This window comes from Sinocyclocheilus grahami, unplaced genomic scaffold (genome assembly GCF_001515645.1).
Source record: "Sinocyclocheilus grahami isolate Dianchi unplaced genomic scaffold, SAMN03320097.WGS_v1.1 scaffold55.1, whole genome shotgun sequence".
In the NCBI taxonomy this organism is placed as follows: domain Eukaryota; kingdom Metazoa; phylum Chordata; class Actinopteri; order Cypriniformes; family Cyprinidae; genus Sinocyclocheilus; species Sinocyclocheilus grahami.
The window spans coordinates 3543433-3570311 of NW_015505234.1; the positions used below are offsets into that span (position 1 = coordinate 3543433).

Here is a 26879-nt window from a genome sequence, read left to right on the forward strand (position 1 = left end):
CGAATGAATATTACACCTTCTGTGTTGATGCCATCTAGCATGAGAAACTACATTACAAATGGCGCGCTTTCCTCTTCAATTATTATACACACTGGCTAAAGCAACATGCCATTTAGTTCAAGTTTTAGAAATAGAAAAAGGAGAAGTAGCCTAACAAAATGAAAAACACTGATAAAATCAAAAGCAAAGTAAAGATAAAGTAATTCAACGGTCATTTAAGCAACAGATAAAAAGGCAGTCTTGCGAAACATCGTTCATGTGAGGAGTTGGGGAGATAAGCAAAACAGACCATACATGCCATTTAGTTCAAGTTTTAGAAATAGAAAAAGGAGAAGGAGAAGTAGCCTAACAAAATGAAAAACACTGATAAAATCAAAAGCAAAGTAAAGATAAAGTAATTCAACGGTCATTTAAGCAACAGATAAAAAGGCAGTCTTGCGAAACATCGTTCATGTGAGGAGTTGGGGAGATAAGCAAAACAGACCATTTCCACCTTTTTTTCTAATTGAAAGAAAAGTTAAATTTAAAAGATTTGTACTTCTCAAAATTACACTTAAATTAATGTACACTCATAATAAGATGAATTGGTCTCGAGATGCGTTTTGTAGCGAGAAGTTTAGTTCATATTATTTTATACAGTGAAATTTTAAAAGCAGTACCAGACAAGATTCACGCCTCCAAGCCACCAGCACTAAAGGGGTTAAATGTTGTGACATTTTTCACTTGTAGATGCAGCATGTAAGAGCCTTGAAGCATATCTTCACACCCAGTGAGTGTTGCAGTATACAGAGCACAGCAGAGTGTCTCAGGGGACAGTCACACACACAGAGACACACACACACACACACACACATATATAGACAGACAGCAAGACTGCAGGGAGAAAAAAAACCCCGAGGTCTGCACACATAAGGTGAGTTGGTTAATATATCTTTTAAAACAGTTTACTAACCCCTTGGCTGTTTGATTACTACAGTAGAAGTGCTGTAACCTGTGGCCTCTTTTCAAGCATCTCCTGCAGGTCTGAACCTGTTGTGGGCTCATGCTTCATTCCACGCTGCTTTTCTTTAATCTTAATCCATGTACATAATCTTACTCTGTCTTGCATTGTTTACACATCTCCCTTTGTAAAATGGATTAACTTTTAAAATGTATGGATTAAACATGGTACAGTTTTATCAGGGGTGGTAGCATTATTTGAATGTTGCATTTCCTTATTCAGAACTTCAGAACTGTGTTCTTGTAGATAAGCATTTAACGGGAGCTGTTTTACCCTAAGACACCAGTGAAATGTAGCATGTGCTGTAAACCAAGTGCTCAGGATATTCAGTAAACACACTAGGGAATAACAATAATTTATGTGTTTTGCTTTTGCATCTGACGTTGTAGTACTAGTGTCTGCTAGATTGTTCTTACGGATTTCCTTTTCCTGTTTTTCAATACCACAAGATTGGCTGTTAGCTGTCATCAACTCACTGAGAGGTAAACAGCTCACGTTAATGTATTCTTATAAAATAACAACACATACATTCATCATGGTGTTTTTACTGTGGAATTTTTCTGGAATATTCCTGCAATGTATTTTAAGAACATGAGGAGTTTGCCTCTGTCTCTTTTAGGTGGAAGTTTCACTATAGATCGTGTTGCATTTACTACGCTGTACAAAATGAGCAGAAAAGGAACTCCTCTATGCAAGCAACAATCAACGCAGAGTTTAGGGAAGGGTAAGTTTGGCGCAGTATGATAATATTCTGTCTGAACACTACATGTTAACTTGTAAAAGGCCAGTGTGCAGGTAAACTTGACCAAACTCCTAAAAGGTGGCCTGCAGACATATTATCTGGTGTTGCCACTCAGTCAAAGTAGGTTTAAAGCATAGCATGACAAGGTGTCCTCAACATTCTTTGCAAGCATGTCATAAAGTGCTCTATCAAAAGAGCACTGCATGTTTCTATAAATAATCTATTTGCAATGAAGCACTTACCTCATGCCAAGAGTCCATGACTTGTGCAAGCCTCAATGACTTTGCAAAAATGTTTGTTTTCATTTCAAATGCAAAGACAGTTATTTAAATGACACTAATGACATGCATTACATTTGACTACATTAATTTGGTGTTTAATATAGCCCCATGAGAATGATTTCATTGTAATTTAATGGTTTGCATGCTTTGAGTCTATGAAAGTAAAGTCAACTTGTATGGCACAAAGTAGGCAGGACTTGTATGTTAAAATGAAAGTAAGCCTCTTCCGTCTTTGAGATGGTGTAGAAAGAAAGTTATTCATTCAAACAGAGAAATGTGAGGTAAGGGGAGGGGGCAGAGGCTCGGTAGGAAGGGCAGGTATGGAGCCAGTACTATGCTGCAGGGTGGAGTTCAGCTTGTTTCCCTACAAATAAGGAAAGGTCGGACGAGACACGGTTTTAATAGGTGCAAATAAAAAGAGCTATTCTGTCTGTCACCCTCTGTACTCTCTTCGAGACAACTGCATGGTAGCCTGATCTTCTCAAAGCGCAGGTAAATAAATGCTCTCACTGTGTACTGAATTAGTGTTTTGAGAATGTATTGCTCATTTACTTTAAGCCTTGTGTTCTTCCATGATCATTTCAAGATTTAGCAAAACAATGTGAGTGTAACTTCAGCCATGGGGGTATATGAAGACTGATTACGATGTTATGGGAGGCTGTTTGGAACAGAGTATTCCTCTGGGTCTTGTGCGTGTCAGCTTGTGCTTGCCAGAAGCTTGCTAATAATACTGCACTTACAGTATACTGGTGGCGTATGAGTTATGCTGACTTCAAAAGGAGTAACCTGTGATTCTGGTTACCCGTGCAGGGTAGGGCATAGTTGGTGTGGGCTTAAAATCAGGTTGAGCTGTTATACATGACAAGTTGCTAAGGTTGAGCTTGGGAATGTAAACATGGCTCTTAATTACATTACATTGTATATGTTAAGTCATAGCATATGCAGCCTTCCTTTAAAAGTTGAGTAACGTTTCTGGAACATGAGTGAGCCAAGGCAATGTTATTCTCTTATAAAAACATGGGGGGTAGGAAATTACCCTGACAGCTCACAAGCTCCAGAACCTGCCAGCATTTAGAAGGGTCTCAGGTTCAGCTCGCAGTTTGTTGTGACGTCTAGCCAAGCTCTTTGCTGACATGATGCTGTCGGACGCTTTAAATAGGGGGGTGCGGGATACTCAAGACTGGAAAACACTGAAGCTGCCTCATAGACAAACAAGACCTAGAACTGAAGACCACAGTTAGAAAGTAACAGGAAGAGAAAGTCCAAACACAGAGATCCAGTAAAACCATGGAAAAAATAGGTGCTGAAGGTAAGAGAAAGTGTATATTCTGACATTTGGTACAATAGGGTTGCTCAAGCAGAATAATAGGGGTCAGGGACAGTCAAATGATTGGATATTGGAAGGGTCAAACAGAAGTAAGGAATAAACTGAACTTTTCTTCAATAGAAAGGTGACATGTTGGTTGCACGTGTTAAACAATAGCTCAACAATAGCACAATCATTCTGACAGAATGTGTATTTTCAATGGGTTAAAATAAAGAGTGATTGTCAAAAAAATTTAGTTTACTATGAATTGATTTTTATTCTACTCTAAGTGATATTCAGAAAAATGGTTTATTCTGATATATATATATATATATATATATATATATATATATATATATATATAATATTATATTATTAAAATATGATTTTTTATCTCTCTCTCTCGCTCTCTCTCTCTCTATATATATATAAATAATTAAGTGATTGTCAAAATAGAATGTAATATTATAAAATTGAATATTATAAAATATATTTTTAATGTAATATACAAACATATGTATGTATGTATGTGTATATATATATATATATATATATATATCTACGTAATATATTTTTTTAATATATTTTTTACTGTAAGATATGTTCTCACTCTTTCTCTCTCTGTATACTGTATATGATTGATTTTTAATGCAATATATTAAGTGGTGTTTACTTCCATGCGTAAGGCACAGCTGTTCTAGAAGTAGCCTGGAATCATCTATCTCACAGGGCTGTCAAGCTTCTATATGAAGGCTCGTAGACTGTTGACAGTGCAGTGGAATATCCAGTTACATGTCAACACAGGTGGAATCAACAAACCTGCATTTGACTTCATAACCCTGTCTGCCATTAAAAACTGGGATGGGACTGACCTATAACTTTATAAGCACAGAGTCTCCTTTAAGCATATGTGATATCTGATGTGATATGAGAAATAGAAAGGTGGTCAAGACATGGGAACTGATATGAAACTACAACCTACAGGATGTAAATGAGGTTATGATAGCTCAGGGAGTCTGTGTGTGAATGGAGGAAGTGTGTTGAGATTGTAACTGTCACTCTTTTACTATTGGCATATAGAGCATGTGAGACAAAACAAAAAAAAAAAAACAGACAAGGCCTAAAAAATGATCTGTGAAATATTATGTTATAGATAATAAATTTTAATACAAATTTTAATACATATACAAATTTATCCAGTATTAAAGCCTACCGCTTGACAGGGATTTCAAAGTTTTTGATGCCAAGAACCCCAAAATATGATGATCCCTTTCCTAGTACTTATTGTATTTATTAAATTGTATAATGGTAGTTAGATAATTTAATACATACAAACCATTTATACTGTGTGAGGAAAATATTAAGCATCATATTACTAAGGCAGCTTGTTGTTTCCAGTATTAAATGATAACCTTTTAAAAACTTTGTCACTAAATATTTACTTTGTATAAAGTTGACAGAATATTTTCTACTCACTGTATAAATCTGTAAATAAAAACCAGATTTATTATTATTTTTATATTATTATTACTCACAACTAGGGCTGTCAATTGAATAACAAAAATTGTGTTTCATGTCATTATTATTTTTTTAAACCAAATTTTGAAATAAAAATTAAATCATGATAATATTTTTCAGTAACTGTTAAAAATATTGCATAAAATATTTAATTTATATCTTACATTGTGTTAACTCCAACAACTTTAAAAAATACATTTTGCAAGTCTTTTCTCTCTCTGATTTTCTGTAGACCCGGATGCTAGTTTGAAACCCCCTGTATGACACTTTTCTTGCCTTTTTTGTGCCTTTTCTTACAGTGTTGCATTTAAAACTAAACCACAAAATTACACTTTGCAAATGTGCTGCATAAACTGTTTCACAGTGATGGTTGTTCAAGCCTTCTGATATATGAAAGAACAATGATACAATATTTAACATGCTCTTAATAATATTACTCGGTTAGAGCACAAACATTAAAGTATTATTGTGACTATTACATTCATCTTTCATTGGTTCTTTTCTCATGATTAAAAAACTTTTTATTGCCTACTAAGTAAATATGCCGTGCAGTTTGCTGCCAGAGGACACAACAACAACTGGTCTGACACTTTGGGAATCTAGTGACTGACCTCAGGACAGGGACTTACTTAACATCACAGATACCTGACTAAGACCAAGGCACAGGATGCAGAGTGAAACCTAAACTGTGTGGACAGATACTTTAAGACATGTTTATAACCATGATTTGTGCAGTTGCAAAACTGCCATGACACATTCACATAACACATACACATTTCATTGCCACATTAAATTTAGTTCATTTTACCACCTTTAATAATAGTTTTACACTATGGCAAAATATAGCCATTAATTTCTTATCCAAAATATTACAAATAAAACTAATAGTACCATGCCATTAATTTCAAAGTAAGAGTCTCAGTTGTCAGGTCTTGGCAACATGTTGGTAACTCTGCTCTTTACGGTTATTCGCATAACACAAACACACAGTACACTTTCACTTAGACTCATTTGACAGTGGTAAGGGATTTTGTGGAATAGATACAGGCTTGGATTTGAGATTGAGAAGCTGATGGAAAATGGTACAGCCCAGAGTATACTTTGAACAAATGTACATAACAAGCTGTTCCTAGATACGTAAGATCATTAACATTGACTAATAATGGAAAGGACCAACATTCTTGGCATTTATCTTTTTATTGGCACTACTCCTTGCAGAAATGCCGCGTCAGTTCACGAAGATCTCTCTCCACGAGGTGGATGAGAGAGTGCGACTCTTGGCTGAGAAGGTGTACGCTTCAGCTCTGAAGGAAGAAGAGACTAAGAACGTCTTGTCCATGTTCACCGTCCCTGAGGACTGTCCCATTGGCTTGCATCAGGCCAAGGAGTGGGAGCTACGTAAAGAGATAGAGGAGCAGAGGTCAGAGGAATCTATCAAGAGGTCAGTGAACTCAAATATTGTACAGGCTGCAGAACCAATCAGTAATTTGCATTAATGTGATATTCAATATTTCTGATGCTGTATGACCCATTTTAGAAAACAGAGTTTCAAGCTGATGCGATCCCAGTCAATATCCTTGCAAATCCCAGTTGCTCCAGACTGGGCAATGTCTGTGATTTCACCCCTGCTGACCCCGTCCTCACCTATAGGGCCTCTGCCAATCAATATCCCAGAATTCCAGAGGGTCACCATCAGTGGAGACTACTGTGCAGGGGTAGGAGGCAAATTATTTAATATATGTATATAATGGTATATAATAAGATATATAATCATGTATATGGTATATATATATATACAGTGGGTACGGAAAGTATTCAGACCCCCTTCAATTTTTCACTCTTTGTTATATTGCAGCCATTTGCTAAAATCATTTAAGTTAATTTTTTTTCCTCATTAATGTACACACAGCACACCATATTGACAGAAAAACACAGAATTGTTGACATTTTTGCAGATTTATTAAAAAAGAAAAACTGAAATATCACATGGTCCTAAGTATTCACGGTTCAAGAAAGTGAATAAACAGGGCTGGGCATTTAATTTTGCCTAAGCCAAACAGTAATGAGTTAATTATTTCATTTATAATTATTTATTTCAGTCACCAGTTCAGTATTGATTTGCATGACCAGTAGAGGTGTGGTTTCAAAATCAAATACTCTGGATGTGGTGGTAGATTAGTTGACTAAATTAGAAAAAGAAAGCATTGTGAGTGAGCATCCATGATACAATGATTACTGTTTGATTACTGGATATTCATCATATGATGGAGCATGACTATCTTGTATGTGTCCACATCTGTTACTTCTAAAAGTACACTGGCATATACAGGTGCATCTCAATAAATTAGAATGTCGTGGAAAAGTTCATTTATTTCAGTAATTCAACTCAAATTGTGAAACTCGTGTATTAAATAAATTCAATGCACACAGACTGAAGTAGTTTAAGTCTTTGGTTCTTTTAATTGTGATGATTTTGGCTCACATTTAACAAAAACCCACCAATTCACTATCTCAACAAATTAGAATACTTCATAACACCAATAAAAAAAAACATTTTTAGTGAATTGTTGACCTTCTGGAAAGTATGTTCATTTACTGTACATGTACTCAATACTTGGTAGGGGCTCCTTTTGCATGAATTACTGCATCTCAAAGCTAACAAGATATGGACTGCAAGCTACAAAACTTTAAGCTTATAATTAATATTATAGAGGTATATAAAAAAATGCATCACAGTAATAAATTACATTTTAAAATATATTAAAATAGAAATATTTTACAACATTACTGTTTTTAGTGTAGTTATAATCAATTAAATGCAGCATAAGAGACTTCTTTTAAAAAAAAATTTTTACCAACCCCACACTTTTGAACTGTAGTGAACATGGTGGTGGACTCTTAAAAATGTACAAAATTAATTAATCTATGATCATTTCTGACAGATAACAGTCGAGGACTATGAGCAAGCAGCAAAAGCCCTGCTGACAGCACTCTTCATCAGAGAAAAATATTCACGACTGGCATATCACCGCTTTCCCAGGACCACAGCCAGGTTTTTAAGGAGTGCCAATAATGAGAAATGGAGTGAGGAGGAAGAAGTGCTGCCAGGTATGTCATGGTTGGCAACAGTGCATGCAGCAATAATGCACAATTAACTGTTCAAAGACCTATAACGACAACAGCTATGGGAAGACGTGTTAAATTACTGGCCTAAATCTTTAATATTCTGTCTTAAAGACTGTAGGTTGTTTATTAAGTTTGGGAAAGTGATACTATAAAGAACCAGACATGTTTCTATTTATGGTAGGACATAAATATAACATGACATTAGTATTCATCAGATCTAAAAGTTGCCTTTATGCTTTATTTCCATGGCAACAGAAAGCTGCCCCGTTCCAAGTGAGGGTGCAGATCCCTACAGTATGGAAGACCTTCCACAGAATCTGAACTACTCCCTGAGGATGAAAGACGGAATCATATACGTCTATGATAATGAAGATGCCTTAAAACGGGATCAGCCACGGAGCTTGCCATATCCTGATTTGGAAACCTTTGCTATTGACTTGAGCCATGTCCTTGCCATGATTGCAGACGGACCAACGTGAGTTTGGTTATGTTATATTTCTCCTCTGCAAATCAATCCATCTCAACCTCTAACTTAAAGGAATAGTTCACCCAAAAATGAATATTTGCTGAAAATGTACTCATCCTTAGGCCATCCAAGATGTAGATGTTTGTTTCTTCATCGGAACAGATTTGGAGAAATTTAGCTTTACATCACTTGCTCACCAATGGATCCTCTGAAGTGAATGGGTGCCGTCAGAATGAGAGTCCAAACAGCTGATAAAAACATCACAATAATCCACAAGTAATCCACACGACTCCAGTCAATCAATTAATGTCTTGTGAAGCAAAAGTTGCGTGTTTGTAAGGAACAAATCCATCATTAAGGCATTTAAATCACTGCTTCTGGCCAGACTATATTATAGTCCTTAATCTATAATATTGCTTCCATCTGTTCTAATAAAGAAACAAACTCTACCTTTATATCTTGGATGGCCTGAGGGTGAGTACATTTTCAGCTAATTTTCATTTTTGGGTGAACTATTACTTTAACACAATACAATCTCAAAATTGATAACTGCATGCACGTGTTGCTAATAAACAGGATAGGTGATATTCAACAAAAAAGGAAATACATTGAGACCTTTTCTTTTTTATAGGAAGACCTATTGTCACAGAAGGCTTAACTTCCTGATGTCCAAGTTCCAGCTTCACGAAATGCTGAATGAGATGGCAGAGTTAAAGGAACTGAAATGCGTTCCTCACAGAGACTTCTACAATGTCAGAAAGGTATTTCAAATTCATTGGTGTTTACACTACTCAATAATGATGCTTTTCTCTTCTAAATATACACAATTGTGAATATTCAGGTTGATACGCACATTCACGCAGCTGCCTGCATGAACCAGAAGCATCTACTGAAGTTCATCCAGGATACATATAAGACAGAAGCAGACCGAGTGGTGCTGGAGAAGAACGGAAAGAAGTTGACCCTCAAACAGGTGTTTGACAATCTAAAAATGGACCCATATGATCTCACAGTAGATTCATTGGATGTACACGCGGTATGTATTTCACATGGCCTCAGGACTTAATTTGTCTGCATTTTCATGCAGAATAGATCTGTAATTAAGAAATTGCACTATTGTTTGTTACAGGGCAGACAAACCTTTCATCGCTTTGATAAATTCAATTCCAAATACAACCCAGTAGGTGCTAGTGAGCTCAGAGAGATATACCTCAAAAGCGATAACTACATCAATGGAGAATATTTTGCACGTCTCATCAAGGTAAAACTGATTAACTCACATGCTGATTTAGCAGCTATTGCATAAGATAAAATAAACTAAAACTGTCAGAGCGTCCAGATTATTTTCTTAAGCAGGAAACAATTTAATTGTTATTGTTCTGCACAGGAGGTTGCTCATGAACTGGAGGAGAGTAAATATCAGCACGCAGAACCCCGTCTCTCAATTTATGGCCGAGCCCCTGAAGAGTGGGAAAACCTGTCCAAATGGTTCATCAAGCAAAAGTTGCACTCCCCTAACATGAGATGGATCATACAGGTGCCCAGGATCTAGTAAGTCCTTCTCTAATGTAACTTAACATACCAATTTAAAATAAAAATTTAAAATGTAATATAAAATAAATATAAAATGTCTTGTATATACAGTATATTTTCAATATTATATATATATATTTTTTTACATGTGTGTGTGTATATATATATATAGTATATATATATTTCAATATATTTAAGATTATTTATATATATATATATATATATATATATATATGTATTGGAAAAAATAAATGCATATATTTAATACTTAATTCTTAAATATAATATAATAAAAAAAATATATTATATATAGTGTATATGTAAATTACATACATATTTCTTATATTTAATTTTAGTTCTGCTTCCTAAATTCAAATTGTGTACTTTGGTTTTAGTGACATATTCAGATCAAAGAAGATTGTTCCCAACTTCGCCAAGATGCTAGAGAACATCTTCCTCCCACTGTTTCAGGCCACCGTTAACCCTCAGAAACACAAAGAAATGCATGTCTTCCTGAAACATGTAAGTGATTCATCACACCACAAGACAGGCAGAGCAGATTCATGCCACCTAAGAACATTTTAATAACCAACAGTGCAATTACCAGCTTAAACACAAAACAGTCATTTTTCTAGAGGATCAAGCTTTCATGCCAGATCCCTTCTGAACAATTAAATGGTTCTCAGATGACTATGACTTCATGTAAAATTGTCACGCACAATAAATCACAAAAACAAACAGAAAACATAGATGTGGTTCCACTGAAGTCAGTAATGTAGTCAGTGTGTCGTTGATGTCACCGAAGTCAAAGTAATTGCACCTCTATATTTGAAAAGCCTGATCAATCATTATTAAAGCCACAAGCCTTAAGGAAATGAAGGGCAAAAAGTGACCGTGGGTAGATTTCAGCAAAGCTTTGGATGTTTTTCTGCAGGTGACAGGGTTTGACAGTGTAGATGATGAGTCCAAACACAGTGATCACATGTTCAGCTATAAGAGTCCAAAACCTGAGGAGTGGACCACGGAGCAAAACCCACCATACACTTACTATCTCTTCCACATGTATGCCAACATCATGGTCCTCAACAACCTACGAAAGTAAGTCAAGCTGATTCCAGCATTAAAATCCATTGTCATCACATAACAAATTAATAGACAAGCTAATCTCCTCAAATTTAGCCGAAAGCTTTATAATTGAAGTCATAAACCATTTAATAGTTGAATATGTTTTTTTTTTCCAGAGAACGTGGTCTCAATACCTTTCAGTTCCGTCCTCACTGTGGCGAGGCTGGATCCATCACCCATCTGGTATCAGCCTTCCTCACAGCTGACAACATCTCTCATGGACTCAATCTGAAGAAGGTCAGTCCCAAAGAGGACTGTGTGCACGTCGAACCACACAACACTGTAGTTTCAGAATCCACCAAATAACAATTAGCTTGCCAAGTTGTGACATAAGGAACATTGTTTCCTACTCCAAGCCTCTACTTGTTTCACTTGAGAATATGATCTCAACAGCTGTTTATGAGCACTGTTTATTCATATAACACATTTGAGCTACGCATAAAAATAAAAATTAAAAAAAACCTCATCAGATGCCAGTTAATAGTATTAATGTAGTCTTATCTTGTGATTTAACAATTGTTCTTATTCAATTTCTCAATACAGAGTCCTGTCCTGCAGTACCTGTATTATTTGACCCAGGTGCCCATTGCAATGTCTCCACTCAGCAATAACAGCCTGTTCCTGGAGTATTCCAAGAATCCCCTCAGGGAGTTCCTGCAAAAGGGCCTGTGTGTGTCTCTCTCCACAGATGACCCGTTACAGTTCCACTATACAAAGGTCAGGGAGAGCAGTTACTGGAAATAATGTGCACTGAATGAGTTGCTTATTAATCTACTTTTAGTGCAATCATCTAGAGCAGTCAGGTGATGTGATTTTATGTTGTGTATGCACCTTCAGGAGGCCTTGATGGAGGAGTATGCCATTGCAGCACAATTGTGGAAACTGAGCACATGTGATGTGTGTGAGATCGCCAGAAATAGTGTGCTTCAGAGTGGTCTGTCTCATCAGGTACTCTCTCTGTCCTACCCTATAAAGCAGGAGTTTTCAATCTTTTAAATGACTTGGACACCATACAGTTTCAATATAATATTGTGGGTTCAGATTTACAAATAAACTCAGCTCATCCCTCGTTTCCATTAAAGAAAAGCAAAAATCGAGGTGACATTGAGGAACAGTCAATGTAAGTAAATGGGGCGAATTTTTTGAAATGTGAAGCTTTTAAGTTAATAAAAGCACTTACATTTATTCTTCTGTTAAAACTTTATTATTTGATCTGTAAATCTGTCTAAATAATTTTTACAGTCATTTTAGGGTTTTAGACTTTTTTTAGCATTGGTATTTATGACCATTTAGAGTTTATGGTCATGGTAACTAAGTCGTAAAATTGAATATAACTTTACACAGAACAGAAAAATCATGTTAACATGCATATTGTCTTATGGCTATACAATTGAAATTCAGTGAGAATTTGAACATTTATGAATTGGTCACTGTAATACATTGTACACTGTAGTAACATTTATGAAGTACCTCACTGTAAACCAGATTGTCGCTATTTTTGAAGTCGAAAAATGTATGCCACAAATGCTATTGAGTTTAACTTGTACTGAACCCAGAATATTTCCTAAAGAAAAATCTTCCAGTGCTACTATTAAACGCATTCCAATGCTAAATTGAACATCCATATGCTATAGCCCTTTCATACACAAAAAATCTGAATGTTTTTCTAGCTTAACCTGACATTTAAATTTCCCTCACAGGAGAAGAAACACTTCCTGGGTGAGAATTATCTACAGGATGGACAAGAGGGAAATGACATCCGTAGGACAAATGTGGCGCAGATCCGAATGGCCTTTCGGCACGAGACCTTGTGCAATGAGCTCAGCTTCCTAGTGGATGCTGTCAAGTCCGAAGCTTTGGCTGAACAAGCCTTATAAACATGGCAGGGTGATAGATAGGCTAGAACATGGGTCCATATGAGTGGACCAGACATCAGCATAAAACCTTATCTTGCACCAGAGTCATGGAAATACATAATTCTGGTAGCAAGACATGGAGCCATGCGTCTTGGTGCCTTATGATGGACATGTTTTGAGGGAGCATACATTTGTTACCTTTTCTAATGAGGAAGTCTTCGGGTTTGTAACTTGAACAATGTATTCTTTTGTTCAGATAAATGTTTTACGCAAAAAAGGCATTGGCAACTGGAAGAAAAATTTGCCTTGATAAACTAGTTTGTTTGCAACCTGAGTATCTGGGGCTGTTATTCTGTTGGCCAACCTATGGGGTGGCATTGTATTTTTGTCACAAAATCTTGTATACTTGAACTTGCACATTTTGTATACCAACAGAGATGGTTAAGCTGTTTTGATAAGGATGTGGTATAATGACTTTTGAAAATATGCCTGAATGCTGTATATGTTCAGCAATATTTGAATACTGCTTTCAAAGTCAAATAAATAAACTGGTGTCAAAACAAGCCTTGCTGAATCAATTCATGATTAGATTGTCTATAGTTAATATTCCAGATAAACAGAGAAATTATTCTTTATTTGCTCAACACTGCATCCCAGTGGAAGTAGTGGGAACTCTTACAGCCTTCAATCAAGAACTAGCTGGAACAAAATATTCAATTTACTTTATTTAAGATTTACACAAGAAAAGGGAACAGTGAACAACCCAGTTCAGTCCATTTTTAAAAGAACTCTATCACAAAAGGAAGCAGTAACTAGTGTCATTTTCTCTGATTAAACTTCAAACTGATTAGATTGTCTATAGTTAATATTCCAGATAAACAGAGAAATTATTCTTTATTTGCTCAACACTGCAGCCCAGTGGAAGTAGTGGGAACTCTTACAGCCTTCAATCAAGAACTAGCTGGAACAAAATATTCAATTTACTTTATTTAAGATTTACACAAGAAAAGGGAACAGTGAACAACCCAGTTCAGTCCATATTTAAAAGAACTCTATCACAAAAGGAAGCAGTAACTAGTGTCATTTTCTCTGATTAAACTTCAAACATTCAGTCCAACCTCTATAAATCTGACAATATTGCAGAAATAAACGTTTTTAACGAAATAAAACTAGAGCTTGATAAACTGGATTACATCTTCATAAACTGCCACACAAATTTAGACTTATATATAAAGTTTGATCTATACATATCTTTTATAATACAAGTGAATTTCTTAAGCACACAGATTCACAGTCTCATACACACAAAAGTGCAGGATGAAAAGTCTAGGATTTCAAACCAGAAAAATATGAAAAGGTAACTAACCACCATTGTGGTGATGGCCTATAAAATAAAAGTTTCAATTGCAACTCATTAAGCTGCAAAAGAAAACAAGCAAATTAGTTAATTCTCAAATGTTAATTCATCCCAATTATGTTTCATAATGAATGTTATAGGAGTCATGCCCTATAACTAACTTTTGGTCCAACTTACACATAGATAATGAGTTCATGTCAAACAGATCACTACAGTTATTCCATTAAACCTTAAGAGTATAAATGCACATCAACTGTACAGTCAATGTAACTGAATCATGTGTGACTGAATTAAAGCATCAATACTATTAAACTGTTGCACATGCTGATACTGTGACACTTATCCAGGTATTACAAGGCCTTTACAAAACAAAAGCAATTAAGAGCAATTACTTCACAAACAAGATAAAATGGCAAGTGCAACGAGGCAATGAAGTTTTACAGCTACATGTTGTCTAGCATTTACCTACATAGAGTTCACAGTCAATTCACATGTCTATGAATTGATCAGGTGTTATAATATGATGCATTAACCTAAAAATAGTTTTTTTAAAAAGTCTAAATATCAGCAGTTATTGCCTCCAGTGAGTGACACTATATAGTGCAACAAATACCCACAGTCACCCAATGAAACAGCTGTTCAAAGAAGGTCATCTGTTATGGGGACAGTGAGTATGACAGTGGCACAGGGCTTCATTTTAAGGTCTGTGTGGGTGCCCAGCTTCATCCGCAAGATTGAGAATGTACCCAGCTATATCTTCCTCTGTGGGAGCATCTGACATGACCCATGATTCATTAGCGGCAGTCACCTGAATCCGACAGACGGGGCAGTTTCGGCTCTGACCGCTCCTATATGAGGCACAGACACACAATGGAGCTGGGTTTGTCATGGCTGATTAAAATGATTTATGGATTCCGTTATTATTTATGGTCATAACGTTGATCCAAACCTGTTTAACTTTTTTCCTTTATACTTTCGGCCTGTTTAATTAAGGAAAAGAATCTGAGATACATTAGTTATTTTGAGATTGTATGGCTTTGTTCGGTAGAAACATATAGTATTAATTTTATTTGTGTAGGTCGTAAAAAGTCTTACATTTGGTTTGAAAAACTACATATAACTTGGATTCAGTTCACAAATTTGAAAACTGAACTGGTCACAGTTCTGACCAAAACATTATTCAGCTTTTGTGTTCCATGGAAGAAATTAAGTCATACAGGTTTGGAACAATATGAGGGTGAGTAAATGACAATTTCAATTATTTAGGTAAACTGATCCATTTAAGAGACAGTCCACCCAAAACTGAAAATTCTCTCAGTTTTAAACCTGTGTGACTGTCTTTCTTCTATTGAACACAAAATATATTTTGAAGAATGTTGGTAACCAAATGTTGGTAAACTATTTCGATTCCCATTGACTTACATTGTGTTTTTTGTCTATAAAATGGAAGTCAATGGGAACCAATATCTTTCGAAATCTCTTCTTTTTTGTTTCACAGAAGAAAGTAAGTCATACAGGTTTGGTACAACATGAGGGTGAGTAAAAGATGAGTAAATTAACTAATCATCATAATGAATCACAGATTCTTACCACTTGTCAATACACTTCTGACAGAAGCTGTGTGCACAGGGCAGAATAAGGTCTGCTTTCCCATCCATGCAGATACAGCATTCTTCCTCATCAGTCAACTGTTTCACCCTGTTACAGAGCAAATTTTGCTTGGTGAGACAATGAGTCATCTATTATGCATCATTACACCAGGTGCAGATTTGGAAAACAGAACAAACGCAGTCTTTGAAGTACCTGCCCATCCACATGCTGGCCTGGCAGGTATCTTCTGATGACAGCGGTCCAGAGGATCCCTCTGCCACAGCCTCTGAACTCAGTACTTCAGCTGCCTGACTGGTGATGTCTTTGTAGAGATGGATAAACTGGTACAGATTCATAATACGGGAGGCCTCCACCATTCCATCCTCCTTGTTAATCTACAAGCACACAGAGAGAGCAGTAACAATTGCCATCCCACCCTAGATAAACATCAATCACACATTTTAAATTTGCAGTACAGAGCAAATGATTGATGTCTGTATTTTAGAAAATAGTTTGACTTTTAAAAAATAATTTTAATACATTCTACCTATAAATTCAGAGGTGTGTACATTAACCTCACCTTGGTGCATACTATTCTCACAGCAACCTTCCATAACACTGTTGCATCAGATCCCGGCTGTACTTCAAACAAAAGATGTTTCTTTTGGCCAGAGGCTAGTTTAGCAGTTCTGTGGAAGAAAATGAAACCACATTACCTTTCACATCACATCAAACCGGATAATGTGTATGTTTTCAGATTAAAGTCCAAACATAAAAATGAGCAGGAAACATGAGTATGAGCTCATACTTACTTTTTGCACCTTTATAAATATATATTTGTATTTTTTTTAATTACTGTATTATTCTCTTTAAAATTAAATACAAATTAAAATAACAAAATGTAAACATTTAAAATTATTTAATTAATATAAAACCATTGAATTAGGGTTTATTGCATTGCATTGTCATTGTGACAAGTTCTAAAATTCAATAGAATTTTACACAGAATAGGTTAGTAAGAGATTTGTTTCACACGTTAACATGCATATTGTTTACATCTTGTGGCTATACAACTGAAAAAGTGAGTATTTAAAACATTTATGAACAGGCCCCTTTCTCTTCCATTGTAAGTGCCTTGCTGTAACCCAGATTGAAGCTTTCTTTAATGATGTACTAAAGTCCTAATATTTTCTAAAGAAAATGTTCCAGTACTATTTTTAAAGTTTTCAATACTAGATTTAACATCCAAACTATATGAATGTTTTACTAACATAAGCTCACATTTAGATTTCCCTTACAGGAAAAGAAACTCTTTCTGGGTAAACATTATATACATGATGGACCAGAGGGAAATTACATTGTATTTTTATTTATTTATTATTATTTTTAAATATACTATTTACTATTATAATATTACTTTTAATATTATTAATAAAATTATGTTTTTTTTTTAATGGGATGTCATGCTCTTATCAAACTCCAGCAGGTTATTGTGTCACTAAAATGTTTAATCCTAAAACCTCACTTAGGCTGCGTTTACACTTGGCATTAACATGCGACCTGTATCCGGATGTTGTCCACATACACATTGAAAAGACAAGTGTAAATGTACTTCTGATCGGAATGTTATCCGATCAGCGTGTCCTGGTCCAGAGGTAGTCGAGGACGCATTGTGATCGGATCTCAGTGTAATGTACACCCCATACAATCCAGCCATCGCGTTTGCACTCGCAGGTCGACATCATGCAAAACGCCGCCCCCTCTCTCCCGAACTGTCAGAAGAACAGAGCGCTAGTGAGACTCGTACATTTATTTTGATTTGTAAAATGTTCCGCGACTGAAAATAGTTTTCAAAAGAAAACCCACCACTTCAGGTCGACTTTGCACCGCAGACTTATTTAAATATTGCACGGGAAATACAGATCCGATCGGTTATCCAGATTGAGAAGTCAGCTGATGTTGCCAAGTGTAAACCCACCGTGTCCTGATTGACTGATGATCCGATCTGTTTGATCAGATCACGGTAATCGCATGTTAATGCCAAGTGTAAACGCAGCCTTACACATCATTGAGCTCTGCCACACGACCCAAGAACTCATCATAGGTGAGGTAGCCACTGTCACGCACAAGCCCCACATGTTTGATCAGTTTCTCAGGCAGTCTGGTCACAGCCTGGCCAGAAAGCTGCTGGCCCATCTTGGCTCCAGATGGAGGGCTGCTCCAAAACAGCTCTAGACCTCATTCACTGCTGGAGGCCCTAGGTAAGAGAGAATGTTGACATGACACATTATGCAGCCTGACATACTTCATTAAAAACTAATTTTAACAGCATTTTCTTACAAATGAAATTTTATGACCTTATATTAATTGATAGCATACACTGAATGTGTATTTCCAATTCATTTGTCACACCAATACAGATCCGATCGGTTATCCAGATTGAGAAGTCAGCTGATGTTGCCAAGTGTAAACCCACCGTGTCCTGATTGACTGATGATCCGATCTGTTTGATCAGATCACGGTAATCGCATGTTAATGCCAAGTGTAAACGCAGCCTTACACATCATTGAGCTCTGCCACACGACCCAAGAACTCATCATAGGTGAGGTAGCCACTGTCACGCACAAGCCCCACATGTTTGATCAGTTTCTCAGGCAGTCTGGTCACAGCCTGGCCAGAAAGCTGCTGGCCCATCTTGGCTCCAGATGGAGGGCTGCTCCAAAACAGCTCTAGACCTCATTCACTGCTGGAGGCCCTAGGTAAGAGAGAATGTTGACATGACACATTATGCAGCCTGACATACTTCATTAAAAACTAATTTTAACAGCATTTTCTTACAAATGAAATTTTATGACCTTATATTAATTGATAGCATACACTGAATGTGTATTTCCAATTCATTTGTCACACCAAATGTATATTTAAGTGAAGTTCAAAAAGCTAAAATGCGATTAAAATTGTTAAAAGAAATGGTGGCCAGTCACAGCACCTAAAATATAGATATTTTGAATCATATTTCTGAATCATTCCCAAATCAAGCAGGATAACATGATCATCATGGTTTACACTTTATAATTAAACTTTTTGATTGAACCTTTCACTCAAATTTGACTAAAAACATAATTTGTAATTGTAGAAGAATGGAAAGTGAAACATGGACCCTGCTGTCCATATATTTTAACCCAAAATATTGATAAAAATGAAGTTTATGCTCATGTTATTAGTCATCTACCTACAGAGAAACAATGGCCAAAAATGAATCATATTAAACTGCTAATATTAAGTGACTCACCACACTACTTAGTTATATTAGTATTAATTACTCATGTAACAACATCAGTCATTTTTCATAGATATCGATGAAGGTCTCATGTTGTCAGTGACATTAGTGGTACATTACATTTGAAATCATTCCCGCAACATTTATTCGTAATAATAAACATGCACCAATACTTTCTGAACAGGTGTTTATGCATCTTCTTACCTAACTCGATTGTTTAACAAAAATAACAAACTGTCTTTCAAAAGATGTAACAACCAAGTAGACGAGTGAACCATATACATTTGTTTCAGAATGCGAAAAGGCGGTTAAAATATAACGTTAGACGAAGCTGATATAAAAACATTTACGTTACTAGTGTTAGCTTGGCTAACCGAAACAATACATAAAGACCGTAACGCAAATACACCCAACACTTAGTATAAGCTACAGATGTACAAGAACGTGCAAATAAATGACTACAAACCTGCTGGCATTTGTTTTATCCAGGCAAATATTCAAGATGACAAATAGGATAATAGCAAGAAAACTTTGACGCGGGTTGATGATGTCACGAGCAGCACGCTCTATGGTCAAATCCATTGAACCTTGTTACAGACAAGCCAACAAGTAGCCTACAGCTAAAGAGTGCACATTATTATCATTTAGGCTTAACATATGGCCTTATTAAAGAACAGATTAGTATTTACATCTGTTACTGATATTTGAAAGTGAAATAATATTTGAAAATGAAATGAGCAGCAAACTAAAAACAAAGTAACATCTGAACACCCAAAAAATGACAATGTTGTTCCAAATCAGTATGACTTTCTTTCTTCTGTGTTACAGAAGAAAAATCTGAATGTGCTGAGTTCATGCAGTGACAGTTTTTTTTTTAACAAAGTAGGCCTACAGTGTTTTTACAAAAATGCAGTGTTTTTTAGCGTGAGTCCGGGTCTTGTTCCATTTGAAGGATGATGTTGTTGAATTTCCTAATGTTGTTGTCTTTGCTGGTCTGTTCTGGCATACAATGCCTCTCACTTATTCGTTTCCACATTTCGGTTTCAACAATCTGTTTCGGTCTCATTCTGGTCCAGGATGGTAACCGTTGTCCTCTTTTACTAAAGCAAAGCACACTTGTCAGTGAAGAGTATCCATGTTACAACTCTTTTCTCATGACAGTAGATTAAACACTTACATTTTAAGATACCAAGATGCACCTGCCGCTACCAGCAAGAACAGTACCATGACAGAAATGATGACAAATGTTTTGGGAGCTGCTAAAATATATAAAAAAGACAAAAGAATGTGATAAAATTGATGTGCAAAGTCGTTCAAATTAAGGAGGTCATCTAAGTTTCAAAACCCAACCTTTAATGGGCAGTGTGTTAGGTGTTGTGGTCTGGGACAATGCAGGCTGGCCTGTTGGAGTTGAACTATACTGAAAAAGAAATTGAGTGGATGAATGAGAGGAAGACGAGGGGGACGAGGTTGAGAATTCGGGTGATGAAAGAGACAGAGGGCTTGTCGTTGCCTGGGAACTGTCACTGATGTTAGAAAGACTAAGTGTTATAAATGTTGTGGAGGAAGTGTTGAAAGCAAAGGAAATGGATGGGGTGGATGTGTAGAGAGGAAGGGCTCTAGATGTGTAGGCAGGAGAAGAGGTTGACTTAATGGATGATGGATGGGTTGTTTTAGTGGAATAATCATTGTTTGATGATGTTCTTCCTCTTGTTGTAGGTTGAGGCCTGCTTGATGTTGTTTCAAATGATCCACCAGGACCTAAGGTGCATTGTGAGAGACATATTCTGATCAGCACATTTTACTGACAATGTTAGTAGATTTAATTACTGAGTTTAATATTATAATTATATGTTTGTTACAAAACCTAAAGTCTAAACATTGGCATATTGTATTATTTTCTTCCTAATCACATTTTAAACATGATTGTTCCTAATATACTGTATAGGATATTGATTATTATAATTTATTTTCAGAAACATATTATACACACAGTACATACCTGCTGGCTTAAAACAGTAAACGTCAAACATTTTGCTGATGTTAACTGTCCAAACAGTAATGCCTAAGTTGTTTTTACCACAATTTTCGTTTTTCTCGATTCGAGGAATAACTGCAATTTGCTCTTCAACCCAACCGTACCTGTGTGAAAGCATAATATTGCACTCTTAGCAGAAACAGAAACTGTAGAGTTCAAATATACTTTTTAACCAACTTCTAAAAGTTGAACTTCAAGGTTCATTTGTGTATCTTGTGTATCGTAGTATTGAAGGTGTGTGTGCTGGACATTCAAGCAGGCCCATGTTATATTTAAATGACAAAGTATTGTACTTTGAAATGACATATATAAGGCATCCAGGTTTTTTAAATGTTATTTAGAAATAAGATTCTTATTTCCTAAAAGAGCAGATCAATATCATATACAGTATCTACAATAATATTTTTCATTTGACTATATGTCTATTTAATGCCACTCTTTAAATAGTGATTTACCTGCATGTCTGTAAGCCATTTTTGTTTGCTGTTTCCACTTCAGCCTTTTTGGCAATTCTCATTTTAATAGCCTCGCATGCCTCTTTGGCTATGGTGGCATTAAAACTGTACACATTGGTCATGGATTGGACTAACAATACTCCAGAAATTCCATTTGTAGGGACTAAAAACAACCAACAAAATATGTTTTTATTATAATGCAAAAGCATAAAGTCACAAACCCTTAAAAATTGGAAATCAAGAGAAAAAGATAAACCTACCTTGAATTTGACTCACATCTAGACAGAGTGTGCTTGTAAATAAGAAGAGCAGTAGATATAATGGTAACCAGACTCTAGCCATGACTGCAGAACATGCCACCAAAACCAGAGGCTTGAATACACTCATTCTGATGATGCTGCAGAAAGAGACCCATAAAAATAGGAAACAGGAGGTTGAGGATGATCTGTAAGATGAACTTCCCAAAGAGGGCATTTAAAGCTAGGGCAGAGGACAACTAAAAAACTTTCACTTCCTGTGGTCGTGTACCAGTTTTGCCAATTATCTTTGAACTAATTAGATACATTATGCACATGTAGACATTCTGGACAAGTTGGAAAAATATCTGACTTCCAGGCAGCTATATTGGGCACTATAAACACTATCAGGCACCCCTTTCAGTCTCTCTTTCTCTAAAGTTTTATAAATTATTGTTCTAATTATTATACATTTATTTCAGGTTAAGTTCATTGTGAATGTTGACTTAACACATTGTTGATGTCCTTGATGCTTTGTTATCCAACTGAAAAAATATTTCCTCTCAATGTGTCCTTGGACAAGAATTTTATAAGCCTCACGTGTAGCATCAGTGATGTTAGCAAATAACTGCTGAATTAGGCCTGATTCCCTCTGCAGGTCATTCTTTCCAGTGTTGTCTGTGATTCTGAAGGCTAAATAAACAGAAAGGTTCATTACCACGTCACTTTCAAAGCAACCAGCCAAGTGATATGCTATTGCAAGAAGCTCTGGGAAAGAGAACAGTGAATTACAGGCTATGTTAGTGCATAGCGATGACCTGACAGGCTTGCAGGCAAGCATAGAAAGCATCTCCTCTAAATGAACCCACAGGGGAGAAGTAGAAAATTATAGGAAGTTATTCAAAGCATCCTGTACCATTCTTTGCAGATTCAAACAATTATCTCATCTCTAAATTCCCGACTTAGAACATAAACACATATTTTCCTGACTGTTCTGAGAGCACAGGAAATAGACCATGACAAAAGGCTTTTGACATTTGAAGAAGTTTGCGTACTCTGCTTCTTATACTGTATATGACGAAGTCACAAAAAGTTGAAATAAAAGTGTTTTTGTTCTGATGACAGAGTCCCATACAATTGTTGTCAGGCAGTTAACGAATATAGCAAAACCAAAAACAAAGCTATCTGGGCCAGTGGAACTTGTTCTATTTGTGCTGATTCACTCTGCTTGAATAATACATTTAACAATGGAGGGGGTTGAGTTTCCTTCCTCCGTAAAGTAAAGGGAATCAATCTTGTACACCATACTTGTAAAGGATCTGGTGTTATTGAGGTTGACTGTTACTATAATAGGAACATAATGCAGAACTATTCTGAATAATTATTTGTTAAGTAATTTAAGTATGCTATTTATCTGTTGTTATGTGTTAATGGAAAATGTTTTATACATCTGGTAAGTTGCCTGAATGTAATATTGTGATAATGAGTAATCACAAAATAAATAAATATATGGATATAAATATTGATTTGAGTTTAATATATTTTTAATATGACCTGTATGTTATTTTAAACTTCCTCTAAGAAAAAAAAGTCCATTAGGAACCATTCAAACAGGACACGTTTTTCCATTTACAAACGTGAGATACAGGCCAGGCCGTATTTTTAAAGTTGAGGTCAACGGTCAAACATGTCCCTCTAGTGCATGTCAACATAGAAAAATAATGGAAAAGGAGCAGAGTGGAATGCAAAAACCCCTTACAATGTGCAAAACAACCCGCTAAGCAACAGACAAAAACTGCAACAATATTGCATCAGTGCTGTTCTCCCTATACTCAAAATATGCAAGATGGAGTGAAACATGTATGAACAAGTATGGGCTACTTTGGGCTTCGGTGTGTGCTTAAAGGAACAAATACACACAAAAATATGCCAAAAGTCAGTCAGTTACTATGTCTAAAGTAAGCATAAACTGTTGGGAAAGTAACTGAATGCTTGTCAGTATATTTGTCTCAAAGTGACAGCAGCCTAATAAACCTGCTGCTTTCTCTGTCATTAATCAAACAACAAAAGAAAATGAGACAATCATTCACTGCTCTTCACTGAATTACTTTAGTAACTTTAATAAGAATCAGCATCAAAGGGACCCACTTACAAAGTTTTGCTCAGGGCCCTCAGAATTCTGGGACCAGCACTGATTGCAATAATAATAACACTGAAATCTGATGTAATTTTTACTACAATCAATACCTGAGATGTAAGATGGCGCCAGTTGTGTTTGTATAAAACAAGAGAGAGAGTGAGTCTGCGGTGTGATATGAGGGAAGAAAGTAGCACAGACTGATATACAGTGTTGCCACTGACAACAGAAATATATCAGATCACTAAATGGTGTTATTGACCAATCAGAATCGAGTATTTTAGAGACCCATGTAATAATATAATGTATTAAATAATGGTGCTTGCTAAATAACCATAAGTATTGATCTTAAGTATTGTTCAAACATGAATGATACCTCAAATACTGTGGTTTATTTTATGGAGAGGTGTGCTATTAAGTGATCAGGTTCAACAATTTTGCCTGGTGGATGATAAAATGGGGAATTTCCAAGAGACATATGTAATGATCAGAATATCACAGACACTTTTGAGGAACCACCCTTAACAACTTAACATCTTGCTAGCAGGATTTTCTTGGTAAACACCAGTCACATTTTCTTCAGAAAATGTAAAAATCTAGTCAGTCTTCAATCCTGGCATCATTACCAATATGCAGCTAACCCTAGTGAGAGGCACTACGGTGCAATCAAGAATGAGATGAGCTGTGTTTGATCCCTTGTGGTAGCATAGAGTTTCTGCTCCCTGTGAGTTGGTATAACATTTCCTCATAAATAATTGATCTAGGCTGCACATTGGTGAGTATCCTTAGCTCCCAGTGCATTCATGTCTACAGGGACTTTGGGTCAGCAGGAGGAGTAAACATTTCAAAACGGCTCATAGTTTGAAGTTTGAGTCTGGTTTCAGCGTCCAGTCAGAGCGATGACCCTAAGGGCCAGCTCTCATGGAGAGCTCCAGGCTCTGACTTCACTGAAGACCCCTGCTTCAGACAGCGGTACTTTTAAGTTTCTTTCTCACAGCAGCAACAACATGAGCGGCCGATTCGAAAGCATTGAGGAGATTAAAGGAGTTTCGAAACCCACGCACCCTCCTCGAAGACCTGTACGTGCGGTTCGACCCATGAGTGCATTGAGTGCCAGCGGCTCCTTCCTGCAGATCAACCACCTGCAGGGAGAACTAGTGAGGAAGAGGAAGGTAGGTGTTGACATGATGGAGAAGAATATGGCAACCGTGGACACATTAATAGTTAATAGAACCCTGTTTTTGAGGTCTTTTTCACTTATTCTGTCATGAGTCTAATGTTTCAGAACATATATGTATATATCAGGATAATATTGTTGTTGTCTTTTAGATTTTTTTTTCTTTTTAGATTAAAGAGAGTTCACCAAAAAATTTAAATTCATAATTTCAGGGTTATTATGGTTAACTAAAACTGAAACTAAAATTAAAACCATGAAAAACATTTTCATTACTTGAAATAAAATAAAATATAAAATTATATATATAATTTGTCAATTATAATGACAAGTGAGAATACAAATAATAAATTCAAAAATTGTAAATGATATAATCAGTGACAACAACAACAATATAATTGTGACGGGGCTGACGAGACGTGAGACGTGTGGATCCATCTGCAAGCTTTTATTAGAGAGACGTGGTAAACAGGCAGGGTCAAACAATGGCAAACAGGTATATGGCGGGCAAAACACAAGAATAGTCCTAGGGCTAGTGTAGGTCACCGATCGGCAGACAGAATCACAGGGGCGAGACGAGAGGGAAAAATCCAGGAAAAGACGGAACAGACAGAGAGTTCATCGGCGCCCTCCTTGGCCGGAACAGAACAGGCAGAGAGTTCATCGATGGCCTCCTTGGCCGGAACAGGACGAGCAGGGCACCGCCACTTCGGAAGGTTCTGCAGCACGCGCCGCCACCTCGGGAGAAACTGCAGCAGGCACCATCGCTTCGGGGAACACAGCAGCGAGCACCACCACCTCAGGAGAGACTGTAGCTTCAGCCACCGACTCTGCAGACCTGATAGTGGGTGCTGCCGCCTCTGGGAGTTCTGTGGAGGGGGATGCAGCCCAAACGCAACAAAAGGCGATCCCCATCAGGGGAAACACTTCAGACAGGGGAATTAGTTCATGAACAGAAGGGTTAGAGTGAGTGGGTTTGGGGATACCAGCGGTGCGTGCAGACACCAGCGGTGCATCCCTCACACTGGATACCAGACTGGGATACCGAAGGACTGACCTTGAGAATCTGGGTGTGACAGACAGGACGTGACATGACTCTGGATGATCAGCTGTGATGCAACGTGATTCTGGATGAATAACTGAGGCGTGACGTGACTCCGGATGATCAGCTGTGACGTGACGGGACTCCGGATGATCAGCTGTGACTTGACCAGACTCATGAATATCAGCTGTGACTTGATGACTCCGGATGATCAGCTGTGACTTGACCAGACTCATGAATATCAGCTGTGACTTGACCAGACTCAGGATAATAAACTGTGACTTGACCAGACTCAGGATAATAAACTGTGACTTGACCAGACTCAGGATAATAAACTGTGACTTGACCAGACTCAGGATAATAAACTGTGACTTGACCAGACTCAGGATAATAAACTGTGACTTGACCAGACTCAGGATAATAAACTGTGACTTGACCAGACTCAGGATAATAAACTGTGACTTGACCAGACTCAGGATAATAAACTGTGACTTGACCAGACTCAGGATAATAAACTGTGACTTGACCAGACTCAGGATAATAAACTGTGACTTGACCAGACTCAGGATAATAAACTGTGACTTGACCAGACTCAGGATAATAAACTGTGACTCGAT

At 36.7% G+C, this 26879-nt stretch overlaps 3 protein-coding genes across 9 annotated transcripts; 1 reads left to right on the top strand and 2 right to left on the bottom strand.

The window, feature by feature from the left end:
- Nucleotides 1-644: 644 nt before the first annotated feature.
- LOC107583806 (AMP deaminase 3-like) lies at nucleotides 645-13516 on the top strand. 3 transcript variants are annotated; one of them, XM_016270138.1, is made up of 17 exons: nucleotides 645-913; nucleotides 1450-1482; nucleotides 1620-1724; nucleotides 6066-6288; nucleotides 6385-6562; nucleotides 7790-7955; nucleotides 8229-8448; nucleotides 9071-9200; nucleotides 9281-9475; nucleotides 9569-9700; nucleotides 9827-9990; nucleotides 10368-10494; nucleotides 10907-11070; nucleotides 11214-11334; nucleotides 11641-11814; nucleotides 11935-12045; nucleotides 12798-13516. In XM_016270138.1, exons 3-17 carry the CDS (start codon nucleotides 1667-1669, stop codon nucleotides 12972-12974), a joined length of 2340 nt encoding a protein of 779 aa, XP_016125624.1. In that variant the 5' UTR covers nucleotides 645-913; nucleotides 1450-1482; nucleotides 1620-1666; the 3' UTR covers nucleotides 12975-13516. The 3 variants fall into 3 exon arrangements, with proteins under 3 accessions (XP_016125624.1, XP_016125626.1, XP_016125625.1); XM_016270140.1 differs by lacking the exons at nucleotides 645-913; nucleotides 1450-1482; nucleotides 1620-1724 and adding an exon at nucleotides 2344-2515; XM_016270139.1 differs by lacking the exons at nucleotides 645-913; nucleotides 1450-1482; nucleotides 1620-1724 and adding an exon at nucleotides 3114-3332.
- Nucleotides 13517-13848: 332 nt separating this feature from the next.
- Nucleotides 13849-19931, bottom strand: LOC107583808 (RING finger protein 141). Of its 4 annotated transcripts, XM_016270142.1 has the most exons (6): nucleotides 19647-19930; nucleotides 18461-18655; nucleotides 16481-16589; nucleotides 16114-16295; nucleotides 15901-16008; nucleotides 13849-15158 (listed from the first exon to the last, which is right to left on the bottom strand). In XM_016270142.1, exons 2-6 carry the CDS (start codon nucleotides 18592-18594, stop codon nucleotides 15008-15010), a joined length of 684 nt encoding a protein of 227 aa, XP_016125628.1. In that variant the 5' UTR covers nucleotides 18595-18655; nucleotides 19647-19930; the 3' UTR covers nucleotides 13849-15007. The 4 variants fall into 4 exon arrangements, with proteins under 4 accessions (XP_016125628.1, XP_016125629.1, XP_016125627.1 ...); XM_016270143.1 differs by lacking the exon at nucleotides 18461-18655 and having other exon boundaries at nucleotides 19647-19931; XM_016270141.1 differs by lacking the exons at nucleotides 18461-18655; nucleotides 19647-19930 and adding an exon at nucleotides 17963-18154.
- Nucleotides 19932-20071: 140 nt separating this feature from the next.
- LOC107583917 (CD44 antigen-like) lies at nucleotides 20072-22000 on the bottom strand. 2 transcript variants are annotated; one of them, XM_016270269.1, is made up of 6 exons: nucleotides 21934-22000; nucleotides 21674-21836; nucleotides 21183-21322; nucleotides 20531-20941; nucleotides 20358-20439; nucleotides 20072-20274 (listed from the first exon to the last, which is right to left on the bottom strand). In XM_016270269.1, the coding sequence occupies exons 2-6, from the start codon at nucleotides 21793-21795 to the stop codon at nucleotides 20100-20102; spliced, it is 930 nt and encodes a 309-aa protein (XP_016125755.1). In that variant the 5' UTR covers nucleotides 21796-21836; nucleotides 21934-22000; the 3' UTR covers nucleotides 20072-20099. The 2 variants fall into 2 exon arrangements, with proteins under 2 accessions (XP_016125755.1, XP_016125754.1); XM_016270268.1 differs by having other exon boundaries at nucleotides 20072-20280.
- Nucleotides 22001-26879: the final 4879 nt, after the last annotated feature.